The sequence below is a fragment of the Rhineura floridana genome, chromosome 16 (assembly GCF_030035675.1).
Source record: "Rhineura floridana isolate rRhiFlo1 chromosome 16, rRhiFlo1.hap2, whole genome shotgun sequence".
Taxonomy (NCBI): domain Eukaryota; kingdom Metazoa; phylum Chordata; class Lepidosauria; order Squamata; family Rhineuridae; genus Rhineura; species Rhineura floridana.
The window spans coordinates 34829690-34855213 of record NC_084495.1 but is presented as its reverse complement, the minus strand read 5'-3'; the positions used below and the strand labels follow the sequence as shown (position 1 = coordinate 34855213).

At 50.8% G+C, this 25524-nt stretch overlaps 1 protein-coding gene and 1 non-coding gene across 13 annotated transcripts in view; both read left to right on the top strand.

Moving 5' to 3' along the window:
• The window catches only part of MED12 (mediator complex subunit 12), a 45563-nt gene that overhangs the window by 7897 nt on the left and 12142 nt on the right, over window positions 1-25524 (top strand). For 3 of the 12 annotated variants that reach the window (XM_061598163.1, XM_061598161.1, XM_061598152.1), the window contains exons 7-35: window positions 174-428; window positions 3195-3371; window positions 3578-3677; window positions 3917-4053; window positions 4983-5114; window positions 6422-6548; window positions 6799-7025; window positions 7160-7243; window positions 7845-8018; window positions 10086-10230; window positions 11702-11820; window positions 12168-12212; window positions 12420-12563; window positions 14361-14524; window positions 15011-15142; window positions 15247-15474; window positions 16429-16573; window positions 18082-18202; window positions 18348-18449; window positions 19400-19513; window positions 19653-19807; window positions 20910-21089; window positions 21750-21821; window positions 22058-22212; window positions 22348-22509; window positions 22642-22753; window positions 23316-23405; window positions 23849-23958; window positions 24748-24883. In XM_061598163.1, the coding sequence (XP_061454147.1) occupies window positions 174-428; window positions 3195-3371; window positions 3578-3677; window positions 3917-4053; window positions 4983-5114; window positions 6422-6548; window positions 6799-7025; window positions 7160-7243; window positions 7845-8018; window positions 10086-10230; window positions 11702-11820; window positions 12168-12212; window positions 12420-12563; window positions 14361-14524; window positions 15011-15142; window positions 15247-15474; window positions 16429-16573; window positions 18082-18202; window positions 18348-18449; window positions 19400-19513; window positions 19653-19807; window positions 20910-21089; window positions 21750-21821; window positions 22058-22212; window positions 22348-22509; window positions 22642-22753; window positions 23316-23405; window positions 23849-23958; window positions 24748-24883 (4044 nt within the window). The remainder of the gene's footprint in view (window positions 1-173; window positions 429-3194; window positions 3372-3577; window positions 3678-3916; window positions 4054-4982; window positions 5115-6421; window positions 6549-6798; window positions 7026-7159; window positions 7244-7844; window positions 8019-10085; window positions 10231-11701; window positions 11821-12167; window positions 12213-12419; window positions 12564-14360; window positions 14525-15010; window positions 15143-15246; window positions 15475-16428; window positions 16574-18081; window positions 18203-18347; window positions 18450-19399; window positions 19514-19652; window positions 19808-20909; window positions 21090-21749; window positions 21822-22057; window positions 22213-22347; window positions 22510-22641; window positions 22754-23315; window positions 23406-23848; window positions 23959-24747; window positions 24884-25524) is intronic. The other 9 variants (XM_061598154.1, XM_061598153.1, XM_061598164.1 and 6 more) reach the window with 9 other exon arrangements.
• On the top strand, window positions 16778-16847 carry TRNAR-UCU (transfer RNA arginine (anticodon UCU)). Its single transcript has one exon. It is a non-coding gene; the product is annotated as a tRNA-Arg (tRNA).

Below are 25524 nucleotides of genomic sequence, written 5' to 3'. Positions count from 1 at the left end.
CTCAGCTTTGAGGTCTGGGCAGGGTTGAACCTTGACACCACTGTAGTTCTTGATTCTAACTGCTTCTCATGGAGTGGGGTAGGTCCTCCAGCCTGGCACTAAATTGGTTTCCCTCTCTCTCTCTCTCTCTCTCTCTCTCTCTCTCTCTGTGTGTGTGTCTTTCTCTGCAACAGTATTCCACAGAGTTTGTGCAGTCTGCGTACTTGTCCAGGCGTCTGGCCTACTTCTGCACCCGCCGGCTTGCCATACTGCTGGACAGCATTGGCGCGCACCCTGCCCACCATCTCACGGCACAGAGTACCCCTGCACTCCCTTCCACACCAACCCCTCAGCCGGCTGCGGGGAACTCCCCTCCCAGTCCCTTCGGGGACTTGCTGCATTGCCCCCAGCACCGCCCCGTGGTTTATGGGCTCAGCTGCATCCTCCAGGCAAGTCCAGGGAGAGTCACCGACATGAGCTGTATGCACATCTCCAGGAAAGGGGCGGGTGGTTTCAGGTGGCATCAGGAGTAGGCAAGTGTACTATCCTAGAGTGGGCAGGGACCGGTAGAATAGGATTGTTAATGGGAAACACACACACACACACCAAGTGGCTTTTGGGGGAGTCCCACAACAATCTGCCCTTTTACGGGTGTGTTCATTTTAGCAAAGGAATGGGGAACCTTTTTTTCAGTCTGAGGGGAAGTGGCTTTTGCTCAGAGGCAGAGCACCTGCTTTGCATGCAGGTGGTCCTAGATTTGATCCCTGCCGGTTCCAGGCAGAGCTGGGAATGTCTGAACCCCTGGAGAGCTGCTGCCAATCAGTGTGGACTGTACTGAGCTAGATGGACCAGTGGGCTGACTCAGCATAAAGCAACTTCCTGTGATCCTGCTCCCTTCTGGGCAGCAGTGAGGAAGCTGCCTTATACAGAGGTGTACCAACTGGCCCCTCTGCCTCACTACTGTCACACTGACTGGCAGTGTCTCTCCGGGGTATCAGGCAGGAGTCTCAGCCCCACCAGGAAACACTGAGGATTGAACCTGGGACCTTCTACATGCAAGGCAGATGCTCTGCTGCAGAGCTACATCCCTTCCTGTGGCAACAGTGGTGACGGGTCAGAGGCAAAAGTTAGTGGAGCAGCAAATGTAAATTTTTACCTTTGAACCAAAGGCCAGTTCCTGCACCCTGGCTCACACACCCCTCTCTGTCCTCCCTCCAGGCAAGCATGATCAGAGTTCAAGGACACTTTCCAGCCAAGTAAAAACACTCCAGGAGGCTGCAAAACCAGTCTAGTGAGGGGTGTGGCTCGGGAAGAGAGAGCGGCATAGGGGGGATCCTGAGGGCCAGTTGGAGAGGCTTCCAGGGCTGCATTTGCCCCCGGACCTGAGGTTTGCTACCCCTGATTCAGCAGGATGGTAAATAAGGAATAAGAAGTGCTGGTCTGTTGTGAGCTAGAATATTAGGTAAAATAGGGACAATCAAGCTAGGCACATTTTTGGCAAATTATAATGGCATGGCGCTTTGCAGAGGGCAGGTCCCTGTTGTGGGATATATGGCCACATCCCCACCATAGATTGAAAGCATTATTATACCATTTTAAACAGTCATAGCTTCCCCCAAAGAATCCTGGAAACTGAAGATTGTTAAGGGTGCTGAGAGTTCTTAAAAGAGTTCTATCCCTCACAGAGCCTCAATTCCCAGAGTTCCCTGGGAAGAAGGACTGACTGTTAAACCACTGGCCATTAGAGCTCTGTCAGGGGAATATGAGTCTCCTAATAACACTCGCACCCTTCACAAACTACAGTTCTCAGGATTCTTTGGGGGAAGCCATGATTGTTTAAAGTGGTATAATACTGCTTTAAATGTATAGTGCCGATGAGCCGTATAGTTCAAGACAAGGAGACAATAAGGGTAAGGGGGGGGGAAGGGTAAACGGATACCGTTCAATTAATGTAGTTAACATGTACTTGAGTTTGGTTGCAGTGGGGTCTGGGGACCAGAGGATTGGTTTCACAGCAAGTTTTCAGTACTTAAATACCTGTATGCACATACTGGGAAACTTACCTGGACTGTCAAATCAAAGGTGAGATTTGGAAAGACGTGTGGATGCAATCTCCTTATAAAACGGTGGCCATCTCCATTAGCGAGACTGTCCTGAAAATAATCCAAAAATGGTATTTGACTCGTCAGTACACATTACAATGAAGGGCTACCCAATATGCTGGAAGGGATGTGGTAGAACAGCCTCGTATACGCATATGTGGTGGGTCTGCAAGAAAATACATGGGTTCTGGGACTCTATAACAAATTAGATTAGAAAAATCACAGGACAACGGGTACAGATCACAGTAGAATTGGCTTTATTGAATCTGTTCGTAGGAGAAAACCAAGACTTGCATTATAAAAACTTGATAGGATTAATGCTAGTTGCTGCCCGGTCAGTAATAGCACACTGTTGGAAAACTGCACAGTCTCACGGCGGACAGATGGTATAGTGAACTTTGGGAGTTACCGTGTTGCTGGAAAAGTTGACTGTTAAATTGCCACTGTCTAGAGGGGGAAAAGAAGAAAGAAGACACTTGGCAGACTGGTGGCCTTTCATAAGATACTCTGTAATAGCTGATACAAGTGGCCGTGTTCCGACTTCAGGCTGTGTGTTCAGGCCTGAGTTTCAGGCTCTGTGGATTTCTTGAAGTACCTGTTCCATTATGAAAAGGGGAGAGAGAGAGTAGTACAAGGGGGTGAGTTGTGGAGGAACAAGGGGAAGCTGATGTTTATCATTTAGGTTTTATAATGTAAAATGTAAAAATATAAGTAATAAAAAGCTCTGCACATCAAGGAAGCAAAAGTGGAAGAGTAGCCTTCGGGATGGTAACAAAATGCATGGAACAGAGAGAGGGGAAGGAAGAGGATCTTATTTATTTATTTATTTATTTACATTTCTAGACCGCCCTATAGCAGAAAGCTCTCAGGGCGGTGTACAACAAATAAAATCACAATTAAAATATGAGCAAGTGTGGAAAAAATATATATATATATAGTACAATTATAAAACATTAATAAAATTGCCATTGAGATTTAAATTAAGATCATATTAAGTTTAGAATGTTAAATTAAAATATTTAAAAATTTACAAAATTTAAAAAGCCTGGGCGAAAAGGTAATCTTGCTGGCCTTCTAGGGAGCTCAGTGCTTCTGTCTCTTGTGTGCCTTCAGACTATAGTCCTGTGTTGCCCCAGTGCCCTGGTCTGGCATTACTCCCTCACCGACAGCCGAATAAAGACTGGCTCTCCGCTCGACCACCTGCCCATCGCCCCCTCAAACCTGCCCATGCCTGGGGTCAGCGCTGGCTTCATGCAGCAGGTGAGCAGCAGGGACCAGAGCGAGCAGGAGGTAAGCAGCAGGGCCCGGAGCCCCGTCTCGGTCGGTCGGTCGGTCTCGAGTCCCATGGCCAGTTGAGCCACAGGAGAGACGCACCAGCCTTCCCCACCCCAAGCCCCTTGGTTGGTCCCCTGATGAACATTTCTGGTGAGATGGTGCCAGCTCCTTCCATGCTTCAGGGTTTGTGTCCCATCACCCCATCCTCTCTTCCTTATCAGGTCCGAGCGAGGCTCCGGGAAATCGAGCAGCAGATCAAGGAACGGGGCCAGGCGGTGGAGGTGCGCTGGTCCTTTGACAAGTGCCAAGAAGCCACTGCAGGTAGCCCGCACCACAACTCGGCCCACACTTTCTCCATGTAAAACTTTGTTTGCTCTCCTTTTCTTTCTGATTCCTTCCCCCCCCCCAGCTTCTTAGCCATTTGGGTCCACCTTGTCTCTCCCCCTGTTGATGAGCCTTTCCTCGGGCTCTCGGGGCAGCCTGACCATTCCCCTTCTACATGAAGAACCCTCTGTGCTGTCCAGCCTCTGAATCCCTTTTGCTTTCCTGTTCTGTTCCAGGATTCACGATAAGCCGGGTGCTGCACACCTTGGAGGTCCTAGATAGTCACAGTTTTGAGAAATCGGACTTCAGCAACTCTTTGGATTCCTTGTACAACAGGATATTTGGGGGAGGACCGAGCAAAGACAGCCACGAGGTGAGAGTTGTTAGGGGAAATAGGCCGGAGTTTCTTCTGCTGTGAGAAGCTGCCTTATGCAGAATCAGGCTCTCGGCCCCTGTACACTGACTGGCAGCGGCTCTCCAGCATGTCAGGCAGGAGTCTCTCCCAGCCCTACCTGGAGATGCTGCCAGGGACTGAACCACGGACCTTCTGCGTGCAAAGCAGATGCTCTGCCGCTGAGCTGTGGCCCTTAGTTTGTGACAACGTGGATGGAAATAAGTCCCCCTCCTTCTGTTTTTCCATAATACTAAAACTCGGTGTCATCCAGTGAAGCTGAATAGTGGGAGATTCAGGTCAGGGCAAAGAAAATAGTTCTTTAGACAGTGCACATTGCGTATTTGGAATTCACTGCCACAAGATGTGGTGACGGCCACTGGGTTAGATGGCTTTCAAAAATCGGGCGAATTCAAGGAGACGGAAGAGAGGTCTGTCAGTGGTTGCTGGCCATAGTGACTCGATGGAACCTCCAGGTTCAGAGGCAGGGTGCCTGAATGCCAGTTTTTCAGGGAAGCACACTGGGAGAGGCCTGGCTTCATGACATGCTTGTGGGCTTCCCAGAGGCATCTGGTTTTCCACTCTGGGCGGTTAGATGCTGGAGTAGATGGATCTTCCTTGGATTGATCTTGCAGGCATCGTTGTCTGATGTTAATGTCCGTTTAGTCCCACTTGGCGATTGAAGGAGAGCAACAGCTCTTGATACCGACCTGAATTTGCCAGCTGGCCTTGCCTGATCTCTGGTGGAGCATTTTTGCCCTGAGCCCTGAGGGAGAAAAGTAAAGGGTATGCAGATAGGGATTGGTTGAAGCTTTGGGATCTCAGAGCCCCTTCATAGGCAGTCAGCTGAAAGGGGGTCTACCACCAGCCCGGGCATATTTAAATACTCTACATTGCTGGTTTCCTGACAGATATCTCCAGACGATGATGCAGTGGTGGCCCTGCTGTGTGAGTGGGCTGTCAGCCACAAGCGATCTGGGCGCCACAGGGCAATGGTCGTGGCCAAGCTGCTGGAGAAGCGGAACAATGAGATCGAGGCGGAGGTGAGTGTGGGTCTATTCCATTTGCATGGCTGAGAGACCAGCTGCTGTTTGATGGCACCACTCCCTCAACTGCTTCCATTCAAGCTGGTCATTATACGAACTTTTGTAACTTTAAGATCCGACTGCATTTTCTTCCCCTCTTCCCTCCCCAGCCCCTTTTCCTTTTGTGTCGTGTCTTTTAGATTATAAGCCCACAGGCAGGGACTGTCCCTAACCAGTTAGCCACGCTGGCTTGGGCTGATGGGATTTGGAGTCCAACAGCTTCTGGAAGGCCACATGTTCCCCATCCCAGCTGTAGAGCCAGCTTGTAGTGGTGGGGGAAAAAACACTGTAAAAAATCTAGCAATTTGGGTAAGGCAGCCTTCTCTGACCTGTTGCCCTCCAAATGGTTTGGACTAGAACTTTCAGCAGCCCCAGCCAGCACTGGGAGTTGTAAGCCAAAACATCTGGAAGGCACCAGGTTGTGCAGAAAAATCTCCAATAAAAACATTAATAAAAATATAATCAAAACAACAGAATAAACAAGCAAAATTATTTATTCATTCATTATATTTATACCCCGCCTTTCTTTTCATGATAGAAACCCAAGGCGGCTTACATATGGTTCTCAGGCGGTCTCCCATCCAGGCACTGACCAGCCTGGACCCTGCTTAGCTTCAGCAGGGAGCTGGCCTCATGTGCCTTCAGACCATAGCCTGGAACTATAGTAGAAGAGAATGTGCCAACAAAACATTGGATGCCTCTGAATGCCAGTTGTTGGGAGTCATAGAAGGGGAGGGCACTGTTGTGCTCAGGTTCTGCTTGCAGGCTTCCCATTGGGGCATTGATTGTCCACTGTGAGGACAGGATGGGGGAGTACATGAGCCTTTGGCTTGACCCAGCAGCCAGGCTCTTCTTAAGTACTTAATGCTAGTCCTCTGCTCAGAAAGCCCTCTAAGACAAAAAAGAGTCTCAACGTACTGCTGGAATGCCAGGGGTTTGTGTGTATGTGTGTTTGTAAAGGGTGGCGGATTCCACAGCCTGGTGCCAAGGCCCCCACAGGTGGGCACCTCTGAAGGGTGAGCAGATGGAGAGGAAGGCCTCGGATGACTACCTAAGAGAGCAGGCAGGCCCAGTCAGGAGACTGTGGTCACTATCAGATCCTGGCTGCAGGTTGCGAAGCACTCTGTGACGGAGGGCTTTTGTTTCATCCAAAGAGGGGGAAATGGTGGAGCAGAAGATGGCCTTGCTGTGAGAATCGGGAGGGTTTTCTTTGAGAAGGAGGGAAAGGGATGAACTGTACCTTTATATTTCACCTTTCTGCTCAGAGGTGCGGAGACTCGGAAGTAGTGGACGAGAAAGGCTCCATCTCCTCGGGTTCCCTCTCGGCAGTCGTCACCCCCGTCTTTCAGGATGTCCTCATGCAGTTCCTGGACACCCAGGCTCCAGTGCTAAGTATGGGTCTTGGCTGCAGCTGCCCCCTCCCCTGTTTCAGGTCCCAGGTTCTGACAGGCCCCAAGGTGGCAGGCCAGCTCCTGTCCCCAGTGGGGGAAAAGGGCTGCCCTCCCTCTGCTAGTCTTCCTTTGGCATACAAGACAAGCGGGCCAGCTGGAGCTGTTAATTGCTCATTCAATTCAAGCTTTTGAGGGCATCGAAAGGCCACTTCCTCACCTGTTCCGTCTCTCTTTTTGCCTTTCCCCGGCAGCCGACCCCAGCAACGAGAACGAGAGGGTGGAGTTCTTCAACCTGGTTCTGCTGTTCTGCGAGCTGATCAGGCACGATGTCTTCTCTCACAACATGTACATGTGCACGCTGATCTCCCGCGGCGACCTGGCCATAGAGCACGGGCCCCGCCCCCCCTCGCCCTTCGACGACGCGGCCGAGGAGCAGGACAGGAAGGAGGCAGAAGGCAGCAGCAGCATCAAGCTGGAGGTGCGGGGCCGGGGTGGAGAAAGAGGAGAGGAAATCGCCAAGGAAAAGGGGCATTTGCCGTGGGGGATTTCTGGGGCTTGCTTGTGGGGCTTTTAGGATCTGAACGCCTGCGCCTTGTTTCCTGTCTCTCCCAGGACACATGCCTGTCAGAGTGCCAGATGGACATTGACCACAACTCCAGCGTGATTTTTGATGATATGGAGAAGACAGATTTCTCGGTACGACCTGCCAGGCTCACCCTGGCCAGACCTTTTTGAATCCCTTATTTCTGACATCAGGGGACAGGCTTTTTACGATTTTCCACACGCACGTGCACCCAGTTGCTTCGGACAGCGCGTGCCTTTTGGTTTTCTCTGCCCGGTGTGCTTCAAAGAGCAGAGAGGGCACAATCCATAAGAATTTCACTCCCTAAATGCCCTTGTGTTTCATGAAACCAAGGACCGAGGAATGGAAGTTGGCACGGTCAAAGTTACCTTTTCGTGGAAGCCAGACTGGGATGGGACTGGGGAGTCAGATGGTCCTGACAGTGAACATGTGGATGCAGTGGGAGAGACAGAAGCAAGTCGTTAGGATCCTTTGTAGCCAGCTTGCTTTCCTTAGGCTCCCCCTGCTCCCTGGTGCTCAATGAAAGGTGTGCTGTGAGTGAAATGCCTGCATCTGTTTGGCATGCTGGCCAGGTGACTAACCACCCTGCTTTTGTCTCTTTCCTGGGCTGCTTTTTTGGGCTGGGTGGGGTTGTAGTATTTCTTCCCTGCCAACATATTCAGCAGTCTCACCTTGCTCTTCTGTGTGTGTGCATCTTTCTCCCTCCACCTCCAGATGTTCTCCCCACCCATGCATTGCGAGTCCAAAGGCAGCCCTTCTCCCGAGAAACTGGATCTGGAGAAGGACCTCAAGCCTCTCCTGAAGGACAGGGTTGCAGATGGAATGCTGGCATCGCTCTATGACCAGCCTCGACACATCCAGTACTCTATGCACTTCCCCATTCCGCAGGTAGGAGAGAAAACAGTCCAAGTCTGGCTCTGGGTGGCAATAGCACCTACAGACAGAAACATAAGACCCAATCACGTATAAAAATACTCAGTACAAGTATTCAGGGGCAGTTGATGGCTCCATGTCAGTGGGGCAGTGGAATCCGCTCCAGGTTTTAGTCCAGATTTCCAAGGAAGCATCTTGGATAGGTCATTGGCAGTTTGGACTAAAGCCCAGAGCAGATTCCACTACCCTACTGACATGCTTGTATTATGCTGTCAGATGTATTAAATCAACAACTCATGCAATAATAAATAACAAAAAATACGTATAAATGTACTCAGTGCATACTAAACAGTGGAATGCTGTTGGAAACCTGTTTCCGCTGCAGACGGACTTTGTCAGGTATATGTGTAGCTACTTCTCCTAAGAAACCAGTAGTTAATATTCCAATTAAGTTGTCATAGCCAGGCTGAAAGACGACCCTCTCATCTGGCGATAAGCAAGATGTCTCTGTGCAAGACTTCCTGTAGAACACATTGTTGTTGGTACATAAAGCCCTTAACGGCTTGAGACCACTTTGCTTAAGTAATCACCTTATTTATTTATTTATTCCATTAATACCCCGCCTTTCTTTTCATGATAGAAACCCAAGGTGACTTTCACATGGTTCCCAGGCGGTCTCCCATCCAGGCACTGGCCAGACCTGACCCTGCTTAGCTTCAGCAGGGAACTGGCCTCACGTGCCTTCAGACCAGAGCCTTACCTTACATATGTCGACTAGATCGCTTTGATCTGCATAGCTAGCGCTTCTGCAAGTGCCACACAGTGTTCGATCTGCGTTTGTAGCGAGCCATTCCTTTAGCGTGGCGGTGCCTGTGTTGTGCATCTCCCTGCCTATTGACGTTAGGCAGTGCCGCCACACCACTCTTTCAGACGCCTGCTGAAAATGTTTTTGTTTCAGCGGGCCTATGCAGGCACATTGTTTGGTTCCATCTTCCTGAATTTGTTTTAGATGTTTGTTGTGTTTTATTGTGTTTAGATGTTTTGAACAGTTTTTAAATGTTTTAATTTTACTTGGGGTTTTTTTTCCCCATTTTATTTTTAATAGAGAATTAGTGATAGGAGAGATGGGACAATCAATCAATCAATCAATAATATATATATATATTACGTAATAATAATATAATATATATATATATATCTTTTCTGTACCAGCTAACTTAAGGATCATGTACACAGATTTAGGGCAGGGGTGGGAAACCTCTGGCCTGGGGCCCAAACGCAGCCCTCCACTCCAGGCCTTTCTGTCTGGTCCTTGGAACTCTTCCCAGGCCATACCTCTCACCGACCTTGGTTTACACCCCCCTTGAGTGTTTTGGCCAGGCTGGAACATGTTCTTGAACTCTGATCATGCCTCTTGCCTGCCTGAATGGAGGATAGATAGAAGTGTGTGTAGAAACTAGCCCAGAATTCTTCAACTTTGGGTCCCCAGATGTTGCTGGACTATGACTCCCATGACCCCTAGCACAGCTGGCTAGGGATGATGGGAGTTGTAGTCCAAGAGCATCTGGGGTTCCAAGGTTGAAGAACAGCGATTACTGTACCCTGATCAAATTTACATTTGTTCCTTCCACTGCATTTGCTTCTGGCCCCCGCCCACCATTGGCATGTGGCCCTTGGTTCCCCCACCCCTGATTTAAGCGGGGGGAGGGACACAGCTCAGTGATAGAGTGCATGCCAGGTTTGATCCCAGGCATCTTCAGCTATAAGGGATCAGAGAGGAGCTGATGAGAAAGACATCATTTCTGGAGCCCCTGGAATGGTGCTGAGGGCCCATGTAGACCATCATGGGCTAGACGGACAAAAGGTCCGATACTATGTCAGCTTCCTGTGAGTACTTTTCTTGCATTTCTATCAAGCTATTTCCAGCCACCTCACTGCAGTACTGAATGCTTTTCATGCTCTGCCCTGGAGTTGTTTAATGGATTACTGAGATAGGCAGGGGCTCTTGTGTTGGTAGCTGGAGAACCTCCCTATCTGGCAGCAGCTCACACCCGCCTTCTCTTCCTGTTTCTGGCTTCTCAGGAGGAGTCAACCAGCCACGAGTGTAACCAGCGACTGGTGGTCCTCTTTGGTGTTGGGAAGCAGCGTGATGAAGCCCGGCACACCATCAAGAAGATAACCAAAGATATCCTGAAGGTGTTAAACAGAAAGAGCACAGCAGAGACAGGTCTGTGGAACAACCTGTGTCTGGAGATTTGTGCACAAACAATCAAGATGTTTTACCCTTGGAGGAGAGGGAGGGAGTGGGGTGCCTGGTGTACTGGGATAGCAAAAAGGGGGTAATCGTGCGAGAGTATCATTTAGGTCAGGGGTGGGGAACCTCCAGCCTCCAGGCCAATCATGCCCCCCCCCGGAGGTCCCCTTTGGCTCCCATTTCCCCTGAGCCATGTGCACCAGGTGATGTCAACTGATGGGCAGGAGGGCAGGGTTTAATCCTGCCTTGGCTGCATGGCCCTGTTCTCACCATCAGCTGAGGAGGGATTAAAGTCCCTACAAGAGCACCTTTAAAGCAGCCCACATGTGAGACCTGCTTTAAAGAGGCTTTTGCAAAGGCTTTAAGAGAGCTCCTGAATTCCCATTAGCTTAAATGGGAGAATGGGGGCTGCCTTAAAGCCTTTTCTAAGTCTGGAAACTACAGCCTGTTCAAAATATGATGATGCTTGTAAGTCAGATTGCATTTGGGCAATATTAAAGCAATTGCACTGGCTTCCAGTTTGTTTACTGGCCTACTTCACAGCGCAGGTTTTGACTTACAAAGTCTCAATCGACCTGGGAGGAGCTGTCGTTATTAGCTTTCTGGGCAATAAGGTCCCAGGCCAGGTTACAGCAATGTAAAAATACAGTAATAAAATCAGGTAAAACCATTTATAATCAGAAGAATAGGGTGGGGGTCCTTAAAAACATTTTTCACAGGTGTCAAAGGCTGGGGGAAAGAGGTGTGTCTTCAGCATGCAGCAGCAGCTGTACAACAAAGCTGGCAGATGCACTTCTATGGAGAGGGAATTCTGCCACTTAGGGGCTGCCACAGGAAGTGCCCACTGTCACTTCCTGTACTTCTGGAGGTCATGGAACCTCCAAGAGGGTCCCTTCTGCTGATCTTAACACCTGAGAGGGTCTGTAAGGAAGGAGGTGGTCTTTCAGATATTTGGGGCCTAAGTCATTTAGGGCTTTGGGCACTCATTTCAGCACCTTCAGTTGGGCCCGGAAACAAACTGACACTCTGCCAGTCTTGTAAGGTCGCCTTCTGAAGCCCTCCTCCTTTAAACGTTAGGTGGGCAGCAACTGGAAATTAGGCTTTTTATTTTGTAGCACCCCCATCTATGGAATGCCCTCTTCCAGGATGCTCAGATGCCTCCTCTGGTACCTTTCCAGCACCACATTCAAAACCATCCTATTTGCTGCAGTTCTTTCTGGGATAATTATATACAGTGCTTTGAATTACGACCCCTGCATTGTAAAGTGCTGCTTTCTGCACTTGTCAAGTAGTCGCAAAACATTTTATTAGTTTCACGTTGGCTTTTCTACCGATCTTTCATTGGTTTTGTTTTCCTGCAAGCCGCTCTGCCTGCACGCAAACAAAAACAACTAAATGATAACTAAGTCGTGGGCCGTCTGGGTTTTGCCTGCCCTTTTTGCAGGGGGAGAAGAAGGGCAGAAAAGGAAAAAGAGCAAGCCAGAGGCCTTCCCGACAGCTGAGGACATCTTTGCTAAGTTTCAGCACCTTTCTCATTTCGACCAGCACCTTGTCACTTCTCAGGTACATCTCTTGTGGACGATGGCGGGGACCTCCTTTGCCCTTTGGCACTTTGCTGTCCGGCAGCAGGGAGGGACCATAACCCAGTGGTAGAGCATGTGCTTTGTTATGTAGAAAGTCCTGGGTTCAATCCCTGGCATCTACAGTCTAAAGAGTTCCATGTGATGAGAGCGAAAGAGCTGCTGCCAGTCAGTGAAGACAGTATTGGGCTACATCAGGTGTGGGAAACCGTTTACAGCCTGAGGGCCGCATTCCCTTGTGGGCAACCTTGTGGGGGCCGCATGTCAGTGGTGGGTGTGGCCATAGTAGGCGTGGCCAGACACACACACCACTCTCCATCCTCCATCCAGGCAAGCAAGAGATGCCATCACAGTTCACGGACACATTCCGCCCAGGTAAAAACACTAGAGGAGGCCCAGTGAGGGGCATGGCCTGGGGAGGGGGTGTGGCCTGGGCCAGATAGAAAGGCCTGGAGGGCCGCATTTGGCCTCCAGGGCCGAAGCTCCCCACCCTTGGGCTCCGTGGACCAATGGTCTGATGTAACATAAGGCGACTTCATATGTTCGGCTGCGACTGTTGATCCTTTGCTACCTGTCCTCCAGGTATCTCGCAACGTCTTGGAGCAGATCACCAGCTTTGCCTTAGGGATGTCGTACCACCTGCCTCTGGTGCAGCACGTCCAGTTCATCTTTGACCTGATGGAATATTCGCTCAACATCAGCGGGCTCATTGATTTCGCCATCCAGGTGGGTCTCTCGGAAACCGGGGATGATGATGCCAGAAGCCCCCTTAGCCCCTCTTAATCTACCCCCCAACTTTACTTTTGCAAAGAGGTGGACTATTGTTATTGTTGTTACTTAAATTTAGACCCCGCCCTTCCTCTTAAAAGAAGCCCAGGGTGGCAAACAAGTGACAAAACAATAAAAACACCTTAAAGCAATTTGAAATAATCCCAGTACAGATGCAGTCTTGGGAAGGTGTGTGTTGTGTACAAACCTTGTGTTTGGGTTAGATCCTCTGGATGTTGTTGGACTCCCAACTCCCACCCAACCCAGCCAGAATGGGCAATGGCTACGCATAATGGGAGTTGTAGTTTACCAACACACGGACAGCCGCCAGGTTCCCCATCCCTGGGTTAAATTTAGGGTTAAATTGGAAACAGGATGCTGGACTTAAAATTGCCCCCAGGTCTGATGCGGCAGGGCTCCCCTTATGCCACCAAAGACTATGGCGTACAAGCATGTCAACAAGCTCAAAGAAACGGGGGGAAATGCGCATACCAAACAGATGTGCACGTAATATACCCAAACCGTTTGCACCTTTCAGTTCTGCAGTGGGAGGGAGTCATCCAGATGGGCTGTTTCTGCCCACCACTCAGGGTCACATGATGCAAGTTAAGTGATGACTTTGGCAGGCCGAGGGACTCCACCCCAATTCCTTCCTTGCCTTGCCCAGATCGGAGCAGTGCCCTTGTCTCCCTTCATCCCCTCTTCTTTATTTCTTTCTTTTGTGTTCCACCTTTTGTACTTTGCAAAATAATAATAATTAAAACATTTCTTGTCTTTCTCTGGTCGACCTGTCCTCCTCTGTTGCATAAGAATATCATAAAAGCCCTGCTGGGTCAGGGCAAATGTCCATCTAATCCAGCATCCTGTTCTTACAGCGGCCAGCCAGATGACCCAAAGGAAAGCTCACTAGTAGGACCTCAATGCAACATTCCTCTCCCCCACTTGCAGTTCCCAGCCACCTGATATTCTGAGGCCCTGGAGGTGGTACATAGCCTTCATGGCTACTAGCCATTGAGAATCTTATCTTCCATGAATTTGTCTAATCCTCTTTTAAAGCTGTCCAAGTTGCTGGCCATCATTACCTCTTCAGGGAGCAAATTCCATAGTTCAGTTCAGTTCCCCTCCACAGAGCATTTTCTGATGTGGGTCTGTTTTCCTACTTTACAGATGAATGGCTTCTGTTTGGGGGCGTGATTTGTGCTATGGAAGGGAATCTGGTGTTTGCATGCTCCTTGCTCTCCTTGTTAACTATAGCTGAAGTAGCAATCCTTGACGCTGAGCTGCCTTATGATAAATCCCACTGGCATTATTTAGGAAAAAAACTCAAGCAGGCTTTACCATTTTGTTAACAACCTAATTTGTTGTGACAACTGACCTGCAAACTATGGCTTGAACTTGTTCTCCAAGATTCCAAGCCATGGTTTGAAGCTGATTGGCAATCCTGGTTTTGGGGGACATGTGCAAGCTATAGTTTGCTGGTGCAGGTGTCACAGCAACCTGTGGTTTTGCCCTGAAGAGGAAGTAACTAATTCGCCATGTGGGAGATGAAGGACTGACTACATGAGCCTCTGAAGCAGCCCTTGATTACTTAGAAAGTTCATGGGTGAGGTGGGCCTAACTCCCCACTAAGATTTTGCAGTCTGCCCACCCTGGCCCCTTTTTGTCAGCAGGATTGGAGAGGGGAGGGGGAGGGGAGCCAGTTTTCTCCCTGTCACTCACTTGTTCTCCTTCCCCCCCCCCCGATGCTGACCACAGTTGCTGAATGAGCTGAGTGTGGTGGAGGCAGAGCTGCTGCTGAAATCCTCTAGCCTGGTGGGCAGTTACACCACCAGCTTGTGCCTGTGCATCGTGGCCGTCTTGCGGCACTATCATTCCTGCCTTATCCTCAACCAGGACCAGATGGCTCAAGTCTTTGAAGGGTAAGGCCTCGGTGCATATCGGCTGCTGCTTAAGGGGCAGGGCCCCCCCGTCATGCTGGAGCTTCTTGGTGTGAGGCTCCCTGTGCTTACACCTGGAGATTTCCTGGCTGGGGTGAGGGGCGGATTGGGGTTCTCCATCCCTTGGCCATGTATCTGGTAGGGGCTTAGCCATTGAGGTTTGGGATAGTCCTGTCCACCAGCTGTATACCACACACATGTGCGCACACGCACTGCAGTGTATCTTATTTTATTTATTTATTTATTACATTTGTATCCCACTTTTCCTCCAAAGAACTCAAGGTGGTGTTCATGGTTCTCCCCTTCCTCATTTTTATCCTTACAAGCCTGTGAGGTGGGTTAGGCTGAGAGACGGTGACTGGCCCAAGGTCACTCACTGAGCTTCATGGCAGAGTGTACCCTAGTCTCCCAGGACCTAGTACAGCACTCTAACCCCTACACCACACTGGCTGTCCTCTGCCCCTACAGGCTGTGTGGGGTGGTGAAGCATGGCATGAATCGCTCCGATGGCTCTTCCGCAGAGCGCTGCATCCTGGCTTACCTCTATGACCTGTACATATCCTGCAGCCACCTGAAGAGTAAATTCGGAGAGCTGTTCAGGTGAGTGCCGCTCTGGCTGGCTGTCAAGGAAGGTGGGACAGGGGAGGTATGGTTTCTTTTCTGAAATTCCTCATCCACCTCTGCCACCTCCCCTTCCCTGCCAGCGACTTCTGCTCCAAGGTGAAAAACACCATCTACTGCAACGTGGAACCGTCCGACTCAAACATGCTGTGGGAACCCCTGTTCATGATCGACACCATTGAGAACCCCTCAGCACACAACTTCACCTACACCAACCTGGGCAAGAGCCTCACCGACAACCCTGCCAACCGATACAGTTTCGTATGCAACGCGCTCATGCACGTGTGTGTGGGGCACCATGATCCTGATAGGTGAGAGTTGTGCTGTGTTAGGCTAGGCTAGGCTGGGCAGGAAGCACTTAAGGGATGTCAGGAGGGCCTCAAGGCTACCTGTCCACTCATGGCCAGCTATGCTATTGACACCCTTTAAGAAATTTGTTGTTGTTGTTGTTATATTATAATAATAATAATAATAAAATCATTTCAGCAGTACCAGCATCAACATTATTATTATTAACGTTAGCGTTTATTAGTCCTTTTTTCACGGAAGGTGACCCAAAGCAACGTACAGAATAATACAAACATTAAAACCATGTATAAAAACCAAAATAACATAGTAGCTTAAAAACACATCCATACTACATATATATATAACAAGGTAGGTCCAGCACAACCCGCTCCACTAAAAGATAGGCACGAAAACAGCCACAAGTAAACCCAATCCCCTCCAAATTAAGGGCTGAAAGCCTAAGTCAAAAGCAGCATTTATGTCTGATGCCAAAAAATAGATAATGAAGGCGTCAGGTGTGCCTCCCTGGGGAGAGCATTCCCCAAGCAGGGAGCCATCACTGAGAAGGCCCTCACGTTGCCACCTTCTGCACCTCCCTCGGGAGGAGCACACAGAGAGAGGCCTTAAAGGATGAACATTGGTCCATGTGAGGAGGGGTGCTTCTTGAGAGGTGGCTCGTAAGAGCTGTAGCTGGGCTAGACCAAAGTGGAGCCATGCAGTTCACCATCCCATTTCCTACCATGGCTGAAAAGATCCTTAGTGGCCAAAAGGCACTCCTGAATGGCACGAAGGCCAATAAGCCTTGCCCACTTTTTTGCCTCCTACAAGCATCTGGCATTTAGAGGTATGCTGCCTCTGAATGTGGAGGCTCCATTTAGCTGCTGTGGCTAAATAACCATTGATAGGTTTGTTCTCCACTTAACATGTCTTTAAAGCCATCCAAGCCAGGGACCATCACCGCTGTCTTCCCTGCACAGGGTCAACGACATCGCGATCCTGTGTGCCGAGCTGACGGGCTACTGCAAGTCGCTCAGCGCCGAGTGGCTGGGCGTGCTGAAGGCTTTGTGTTGCTCTTCCAACAATGGGACTTGTGGCTTCAATGACCTCCTCTGCAACGTGGACGTAAGGGCAGGGCCTGGGCTGTGAGAGGGGGACATGTGGAAGGGGTGGGTGGGCAGGACGGAGTGTGTGGGTAGTCTGCTGTGGGGATGGAGAAGTGGTGGTGCATTAAATTCTTGAGGGATTGTCTTGCAGGATGGTATATTGTTAGCTGGCTGTGTAGCAGAGTTACGTATTTGCTTGAAGGGTGGTTCCCTTGCAAGACGAGGCCATGGCTCAGTGGTAGAGCATCTGCCTTCTGCGCAGAAGGTCCCAGGTTCAATCCCTGGCATCTCCAGTTAGAGCTGGGAAAAGACTCCTGTCTGAAACCCTCAAGAGCTGCTGCCAGTCAGTGTAGACAATGCTGAGCTAGGTGGACTAATGTTTTGACTCGGTATAAGGCAGCTTCCTACATTTCCCTGAGAAATTTTGTGGATTTTCCCTGAGAAAATGCGGATATTGCAGGAATTTAAACATAAAGGCCAGGAAATCAGCGTTCCTGACTATGCCAGAGAGCCCTCTCTGTCGTCACAGAGCTGTCTGGTGTAGTCAGGAACACTGATTTCCTAGCCTTGCCTTTATGTTTAAATTCCTGCAATATCCACGTTTTGCTAGGGATGTAGGTTTTCCTCAGGCATTAAATCTGCCTCTATCTGTTGCACGCGGATGCAGTGGAGGCCTCCTCCTTACAATACTTTTTTTTTTTGACATGGTGATTAATCTCTGTATTAGTGAAGTAACTCATGAGAGACTCTGATAATGACTGCAGCTACCTGGGGCTGCCGGAGGAACTCAATGAAAGGAAAAAATGCTAATGATTGTTGAATATGAAATATTGAGGGGAGGGAGGGGGGAAGGAGAGGATCAATCAGAAAATAGCAAGGGGAAGATTTCTCTCCCCGCCCCAACCCTCTCCCCCCCGCCACACACACACCCTATTGGTATCTGGAATCAAACAGGAGTATGGGGAGGCTTCCCCTGCCTGTCTAGCACTGTTTTCTCTGGCATAAGCTCCCAGCTGCAGGATGGAACCTTCTCTAGAACCAAAAGGGCTGCTGTTGTTTTAGAACAGCTGTGGGGGACCCTCAGGACTAGTGGGGCAAATGCGGCCCTCCAGGCCTCTCCGTCTGGCCCTCAGGGCCCTCCTCAGGCTACAGTTCTTCCTACGCCACACCCCCATCTCCCCAGGCCACACTGGCCACCCACCGTACTGTTAGACCTCGGCTGAGTGTTCTTTCATGGCTGGAATGTGTCATTGAACTCTAATGATGCCTGACATTTGTTGCTCCGCCCACTTTTGTGCCTCCGGCCCTACCTGCCACTGGCGTGTTGGCCCCCAGAAGTTGCCTGGAAAGAAATGTGCCCCTGGGGCTGAAAAAAATGCTCCTAGCCCTGGTTGGAAACATTCCCCTGCCTAAGGCTGTGTCAGGGCATTGTCTTGTGCATGGATTGCTCTTGAATGATGCCAGTTCCAGAGAAACATCTTAAACACACACACACAACCCCTCAGCTGTGCCCTTCTCCTCCCCTAGGTGAGTGACTTGTCTTTCCACGACTCCCTTGCCACGTTCGTGGCCATCCTCATTGCCCGCCAGTGCCTCCTCCTCGAGGACCTGATCCGCTGTGCTGCCATCCCCTCGTTGCTTAATGCTGGTGAGAGCTTGCCTGCGACGGCTGGGGACTGCTACCTTGCAGGGGGCTCATCTCTGGCCCTGAGGGCTGCCTTGCAACAGAGGCCCGGCCCAACTTGAAAATTAGAGGGTAAGCTCAGATCGGTCGCTGTTGTACATTTCTGCAGCCTGCAGCGAGCAGGACTCTGAGCCTGGAGCCCGCCTGACCTGCCGGATTTTGCTTCACCTCTTCAAGACTCCGCAGCTGAACCCTTGCCAGCAGGATAGCAGTAAGTGATCATTCCCTTGGGTCTGTCCTCTTCCCAGTCTCTTTCCCTCTTGCATGTAAGAGGTCTCCCAATGGGTTGTACAGCTCCCCCTGCAGCTTTTAGGCAGGAAGTGCACCAGAGCTTCAACAAAAGACTTTGCCCCTTCTTCCTTGATGAGACTCCAGTTCATTTCCTGCCTCGGCTCAGAGCAGACCCTCTTATGGAGCTCTTTCTCCTCATTGTGCTATATATTTATTGTCCTAATCCTCCCTGCCATTACTGTCTTTCCCCTTCATCTGCTGGAGGATGCCATTGACCCCAACCATGTTTCCTGATATTCAGGTGAATGTCAACTTCTTAATGCTGACTATTGTCTCTCCATCTTATTGGGGCAGAGCATTCCTCATGGGCCAGAGTCTAGAAGTTCTGTCCCCATCCTGTGTGTTTAGGAAGTGCAGCAGCAGAGATCATTCAGTGTGTAACTGAAAGGTTAATTCTGTTAGTATTAAAGTCAACTAGCCAAGAGGGGGATGGGTAGGGGCATTGCTTATCAGTCAGGCAGAGCAGCTTGATCTTCAGTGAGGTAGCATGTGCACTGTTTGGCTGTGTAGGTCTTAGGAAGCTTTTTTTGTCTGTATTTTGGTTGTACATCTCCCTGCTGTGTTCAAGGCTTGACCTAAGAAAGACAAAACCTCTCTGTTCCTCTTTCCTCAGATTACATATTTGTTTAGTTTGCTCAGTGAAGTGTTATCAGGACTTTTCTCTCTCGACTCTGAGTGATTTAAGTGACTTTGGTTTCCCTCTCCCATTTCTGGCTCCATTTGCTGCATTCTATACTCACACACACCCTTGCTGCCTCCTTCCTTTCCTGCTGTGTCTCCTGACTTGAGCAGCGTTCTGGCTGGTGGCATACCCTCTTCTTTCCCATGACTAAGAGCTTTTACCTCCTCTTACTTGTATCCTCCCTACAGGCAAGCCATCAGTGGGTATCCGTTCCTCCTGTGATCGGCACTTGCTGGCTGCTTCCCAGAATCGTATTGTGGACGGTGCCGTCTTTGCAGTGTTGAAGGCCGTCTTTGTACTGGGTATGTGCCTGGGAATGTGGCTTCCTCTCTCTGGGAATGGAAGGGGATGGGTCCAGTCCTGCCTAATCTGGGTGCAGCCGTGTGTGGCTTTTGGTAATGGGTCACTATACTAGGTGACCCTCACTCCTCCTGGTTGCAGGGGATGCCGAACTGAAGGGCTCTGGCTTTTCCCACCCGGGAGGGGTGGATGATCTCATGGAAGACGACAAGAAGCCTGCAAGCCGGATGGTTTCCATAGAGACTGCCAGCCTGGACATTTACGCCAAGTATGTCCTGAGGAGCATCTGCCAGCAGGTGAGCATGTTGGGTTCTCTTTTTTTGGCCCCTCTGCCACCCCCTTCCATGGAGGCATGGATACCGGAAGAGATTTCAGCCAGAGTTCTGACTTGTTATCTGGAGTCCTCATGAGTTTGCTGATCTCTCTTAGAGAAGTGTAGGGAAACTGTTGAGTCCCGTGATGCGAGACGACCAGGGACACTGTTGCTGTCACAACTCACAACCCGGAGACCTTGCAGGGTGTGGGGGAGAAATCAGATGAGGAGAGGTTCAAGCTGTGTCTGGGGTAGGGGGAACTGCTAGCATGCTGCCTGTGGCCCTCCTGTCTGAAGGACAGCGCCCTACCAAAATCTTCTGATTCAGAGGATAAGTCCCCTGCGATAGCACTATCTCCCTAGCCGCACAGAAACCAAAGAGTGCAAAATGAAGTGAGGGCTCTTTTAACCACCCAGCCATCTCCTCTAGAGAGGCAGAACCTGCCACACTCCTGGTCTGATCAGCCTACATACGGCATTAGCCCCGTCCAGAGACATCATCTCCTTTAGTGACCTTTGCAGGGGCCGTCATAGCTATCCAAGGTCCTCTTCTTCTCCGTGTTGTGTTCTTAACCACTTCCCCTCTGAGCCTCAAGCTCCAATAGATCAGGACAGTCCCCTGACGCATTCTCCTTCCTTATCTTACATTTTGACCCTTCTGTAAACTCCCCTGAGAGGGGGGTGTCTAGCTCTACAGTGCAAGAGAAATGGCCCAGTGTGGGGACGCAGCCCAGCATAAAGCAATGACTGAGCAGGCCAACCTACCAGGCTGCTGGCTGCCTTGTGCCATGCGGTTTTGATGACACACTTGGCTCGTTGGCAGGGCAGGTTGCTGCAGGGGTTGTTAGTGCGACTGGAAGCTACAGTGAGGCATGGCCATATCCTTGAAACAAACTCTTTTAAGTAGCATGTGTCTTGCTGCTTCTACTGAGTATTCCAGGCTCTTCTTGCGACAGCAGCCAGTTTAGATTAGCAACAGGCATGAGGGGAAGAGGCTGCAGGCTTTTCAGGGCCTGGGTCATAGGGACAAAGCCTCCCATGCTGAGTTGAGCATCATCACACCTGTATGCTTCTCCCACCTGCAGGAGTGGGTGGGTGAGCGATGCTTGAAATCCTTGTGTGAAGACAGCAATGACCTGCAGGATCCTGTCCTGAGCAGCACCCAAGCCCAAAGGCTGATGCAGCTGATCTGTTACCCACACCGGCTGCTTGACAACGAGGAGGGCGAGAACCCCCAGCGGCAGAGGATCAAGCGCATTTTACAGGTCCAGGCAGTGGGGGTCCCCTTGAGGCACTGCCAAATGTGGGCTTTGCAGGGGGCAAGCCTGTGTTGTGATGGAAGGGCATGGTAGCGTGGGTTCCATTATTCCAGCATTGCTCCATATTAGTAGCTGGCATTGAGTGCTGAATTCAGCAGAGTCTCACTTTAGTTTTTGTTAATATTTCTAGTCCTTAAGGATGCACGTATGTTTAATGGTGTGCCAGCAAAAGGACTGAGCGTGAAGTTCTGTGGTTAGGTGATAGGGCTTCACCTATCTGGCACAGCTCTTTGTCTCTTCCCCAAAAACTAGTGGAAGCAAGGAGTAAAACTGGGGCAAAATAATTAAATGGATTCACCTTTGCTTAACTTGTACAATTAATGCAGGTCACTTAGAATTCAGCTTTTATCAGCATAGAATTTATCTCTCTCCCCCGCTTCTTTTAAATGCGGACCTGTCCATAGGTTTGTAAGAAAGATACATTTTGGGGCATGTAAAAGAAGGCAGTTGGAAGGATAGGTCAACTGTTATTTTTGGTGGGGCAACAAAGGGTGCCCAGAAATTCAGGCTTCCACTGGATGAGCAGGTGAGGGGTAGAGGTGCAAGGGGATGGTGGTGCCGCAGCAAGCAGGTGACCAACAGGCAGCTTGTCCATTCTCATTCCAGAACCTTGACCAGTGGACGATGCGGCAGTCGCTGCTTGAGCTGCAGCTGATGATCAAGCAGACAGCAAACAACGTAAGCAATCCAGCGCCGTGTTTTGGGGTGGCATAAATGGGGGACGGAGGATTTCAAGGGTCTGTGAGCAGCAGCAGGTCTGAATGGAAAGGGTGCTGGGGAGGGACGAGCGCCTGGGGTGGGAAGCTGGAGAGTGAGCATAAGTCAGCAAGTGGCGCTGCTCTTTTGGCATGGGGATCTCTTTTGGGGCGAATGGGGAGCTGGCTACTCTAATGCTCCGTCCCACCCCTCTGCAGCAGGAGATGAACAATCTCCTGGAAAACATTGCCAAGGCCACCATTGAAGTTTTCCAGCAGTCGGCAGAGACCAGTTCTGCCAGCAACGGCATCGTCAACCTTTGCAGCTCTACGAGCCTCGTGCCAGCGAGCACCAAAGCCAAGCCCATCCTCAGGTTAGTGCACGTGAAGAGGCAGAGGGGAGTGGGAAGGAATTCTTGCAGGAAATAAGGAAATTTGCAGGAAATAAGGGCAGCCTGCGTGAAAGAATGAAGCAGCCTAACACAACTCTCCTTGTCTGCCTGCTCCAGCTCTCTGGAGAGGTCAGGTGTGTGGCTGGTGGCCCCTCTCATCGCCAAGCTTCCGACCTCTGTGCAAGGTTACGTGTTGAAGGCTGCAGGGGACGAGCTGGAGAAAGGGCAGCACCTAGGCTCCTCATCCCGCAAGGAACGGGACCGGCAGAAACAGAAGAGGTGAGGGGGCCCAGAGGAGGCGGCGGAGGAGGAGGAGGCATGGCTGGGAGAGGAGTGGGGAGGCTTCTCTTAGGAGCCAGGACTTAACTCTGCTCTCTTCCCCCTCCCACCCCGCCTCTCCTGCATTTGCAGCATGTCCCTGCTGAGCCAGCAGCCTTTCCTGTCCCTGGTGTTGACATGCCTGAAGGGCCAGGATGAGCAGCGCGAAGGTCTCCTCACCTCCTTGTACAGCCAAGTCCAGCAGGTAAGTCCTTGGCTGTGGCCACATCAGTGGCTTAAGAAGACCCTTTTCCTCGCCCCCACCCTGGATCTGGAGGAAGACACTGGTGGTGGCTTCCGCTTTAAACTTAAGGGGCTCCAGGGAACACAGGAAACTGAGTCAGACAACACTGACTGGCAGCAAGCAGCTCCAGGGTTTCAGGCGGGAGTCATTCCCAGCCCGATCTGGACATGCCAGGGTTTGAACCTGGAGCCCTCTGCATGCCAAGCAATTGCTCTGCCACTGAGCTGCAGTCCCCTGCCATTGTCGAAGTGGCATTTTCTGCCCGGGAAGCCCTTTTTGCAAAATCCCTTGGGTGCATTGAGCGGCTGTAGTCACCGCTGTGGGGTGCATGAGAGAGCCAGTTCAGTCATCCCCAGAGCAATTTGCTCGCCTCAGATGCAGGCCTAAGCATCTGCTGTGTGCTTTGTGGGTTGAGTCGCAGGAGCGTGTTAGGGGCGGCTTCACTGAACTTCTAGGGTGGAGGGCTGTATGCTCATAGTCTGGCCATTAGCCAGACACAAGTCACTTCTCTGCCCACCCCCAGATTGTGACCAACTGGCGAGAAGATCAGTACCAGGACGACTGCAAAGCCAAGCAGCTGATGCACGAGGCCCTGAAGCTGCGGCTGAATCTGGTGAGCGGCAGAGTTATGTTTTCTTCTGTATCATTCTGTTTGCTGCTTTGGGAGCCTTGGCCAAAAGGAGGGTACAAGTAAACCAGTGAAGATGAGTGGCAGGTGAACAAGGGAGAAGGAGCAGGACTCCCTCTGGTATCCAGGGTGTTGCTCCATTTGGCAGAACCGTATGTCCGGGGATCAGCTCCAACCTTCTCTCCTGACTCTCACCTTGGCCCCTCTGCCTTGCATAAACCAGGGAGGGCCCTTCCCAGTCCAAGTGGCTTGAGTCTTACAGTGTGGTGAGGAAGCTCAGCCTCTTGAACCACAGACGACTGTCGCTGCCTTCCCTCTCCGTCAGAGTTTCCTCTGGATGTTGTGTTCACTGAGCCAGCCCACCCCCAAGTGTGCTACCTTTGGGCTGACATGGCCTCCTCCTCCTCTTCTTCTTCTTCTTGTCCCAGGTGGGGGGCATGTTTGACACGGTGCAGCGCAGCACCCAGCAGACCACAGAGTGGGCCGTGCTCCTCCTGGACATCATCAGCAGTGGCACTGTTGACATGCAGTCTAACAAGTGAGTATTTTGGAGAGGGCCACAATCCTCCTTCCACAAGAAATTGCCCACACACTCTTCAGCTGCTGAGAGAGTGGAAAAGTGGGGTTCAAAGCAATCTATAAACGCAAATATTAAAAATAAGGATAAGACAACACAAGCTGAACTCCGCCCCCCTAAAAGAGAAGCAGAAAATTCAGGTCTGGGCAAATAAGACTTCTTTTGTAAGGGGCCTAAACGTAGATAATTTTGGTGCCAGGCGTGTCTCCCTAGGGAGGGCAGCCACTGAGAAGCTCCATTCTCATATCGCCACCCTCTGCTCCTCCCTTGGGAAGGTGGCACACAGAGAAGGGCCTCAGCTGAAGAACGCAGGGTCTGGGTTGGTTCATGTGGGGAGAAGTGGCCCTTGAGATGCTTAGCCATAGAAGAGAAGCAGGCACATTAGGAGAGGCGACTGCCAGGCGCAGGCTGGGCCACGGGAGACGCTCTGATCATTATTGGGTTCATCCTGGGCGGACGCATGTACATGGAACCATTCTGTCACGCAGAAGGCCTGTGCCAAAGGAGCAATTCAGCTGCACTTGGATGCGCCTTGTGCTTTTTGGCCTTACATCAGAAGAGAGGAAGGGCGGGACATAAATCAAATAAATAAGTAAATAAGTTGTGGCTGGGGTTTGTTTGCTGACATGAATGGGCTGCCGGAACATGGCTTTTGAGCAGTGCAGATCAGGGCTGGGGCAGAAGTGGCTGCAGCGCCCTTCCTTGCGTGACTGTGTCTCCCCTCCTTTTTCTCTTGCTCTCCTCCCGCAGCGAGCTCTTCACCACGGTCCTGGACATGCTGAGTGTGCTTATCAACGGCACGCTAGCCGCAGACATGTCCAGCATCTCACAGGGCAGCATGGAGGAGAATAAGCGGGCCTACATGAACCTGGTCAAGAAGCTCCGGGTAAGCAAGAGCCCACTTCTGGAGGGAGTTAAAGGGGGTAGCTGTAATTTGCCTACCTCAGCAGTGGGGAACCTCAGATCTGGGGTGGTGGTGAATGCAGCCCTCCAAGTCAACCTCCCCCCCACCCGGCCTTCATGAGTGTTCATCACGCCACCTCCCTCTCTGGCTGCACCTTCCTTGAATGTTTTTGCCTGGCTGGAAATACATCCTTGATCACACCTCTTGTTTGGATGAAGGATAGAGAGGGGTATCGGTAGGAAGTAGCCTAGGGTACAGATGTATGTGAAGTTTACATGCATTGGTCTACCTTTGACCCTTCCCGCCACTGGCATGTGGCCCCCAGAAGGGAATGCGGCCCTCAGACTGAAAAAAGTTCCCTGCCCCTAGTTTATGTGATGCAAAGCAAGCACACTTGCATGGAAGTATTTGCACGTTGCTATGATGCAAAGCAAGCTCTTGCGCTCAGTTTGCATCACTTTGTTCCTGCCCAGAGGCCCCAGCCCCACCCCTTGCATCAGGAAAGCAGGCGCAGGGTTCCACTTTGCAAGGGATGAGCTCTCTGGCACTCTGCTTCCCTTGGCCAAGCCTGATGGAGTGGGATGTCGTGGCTTTAATGTGCGGTGGGGGAGGTGGAGACGGTG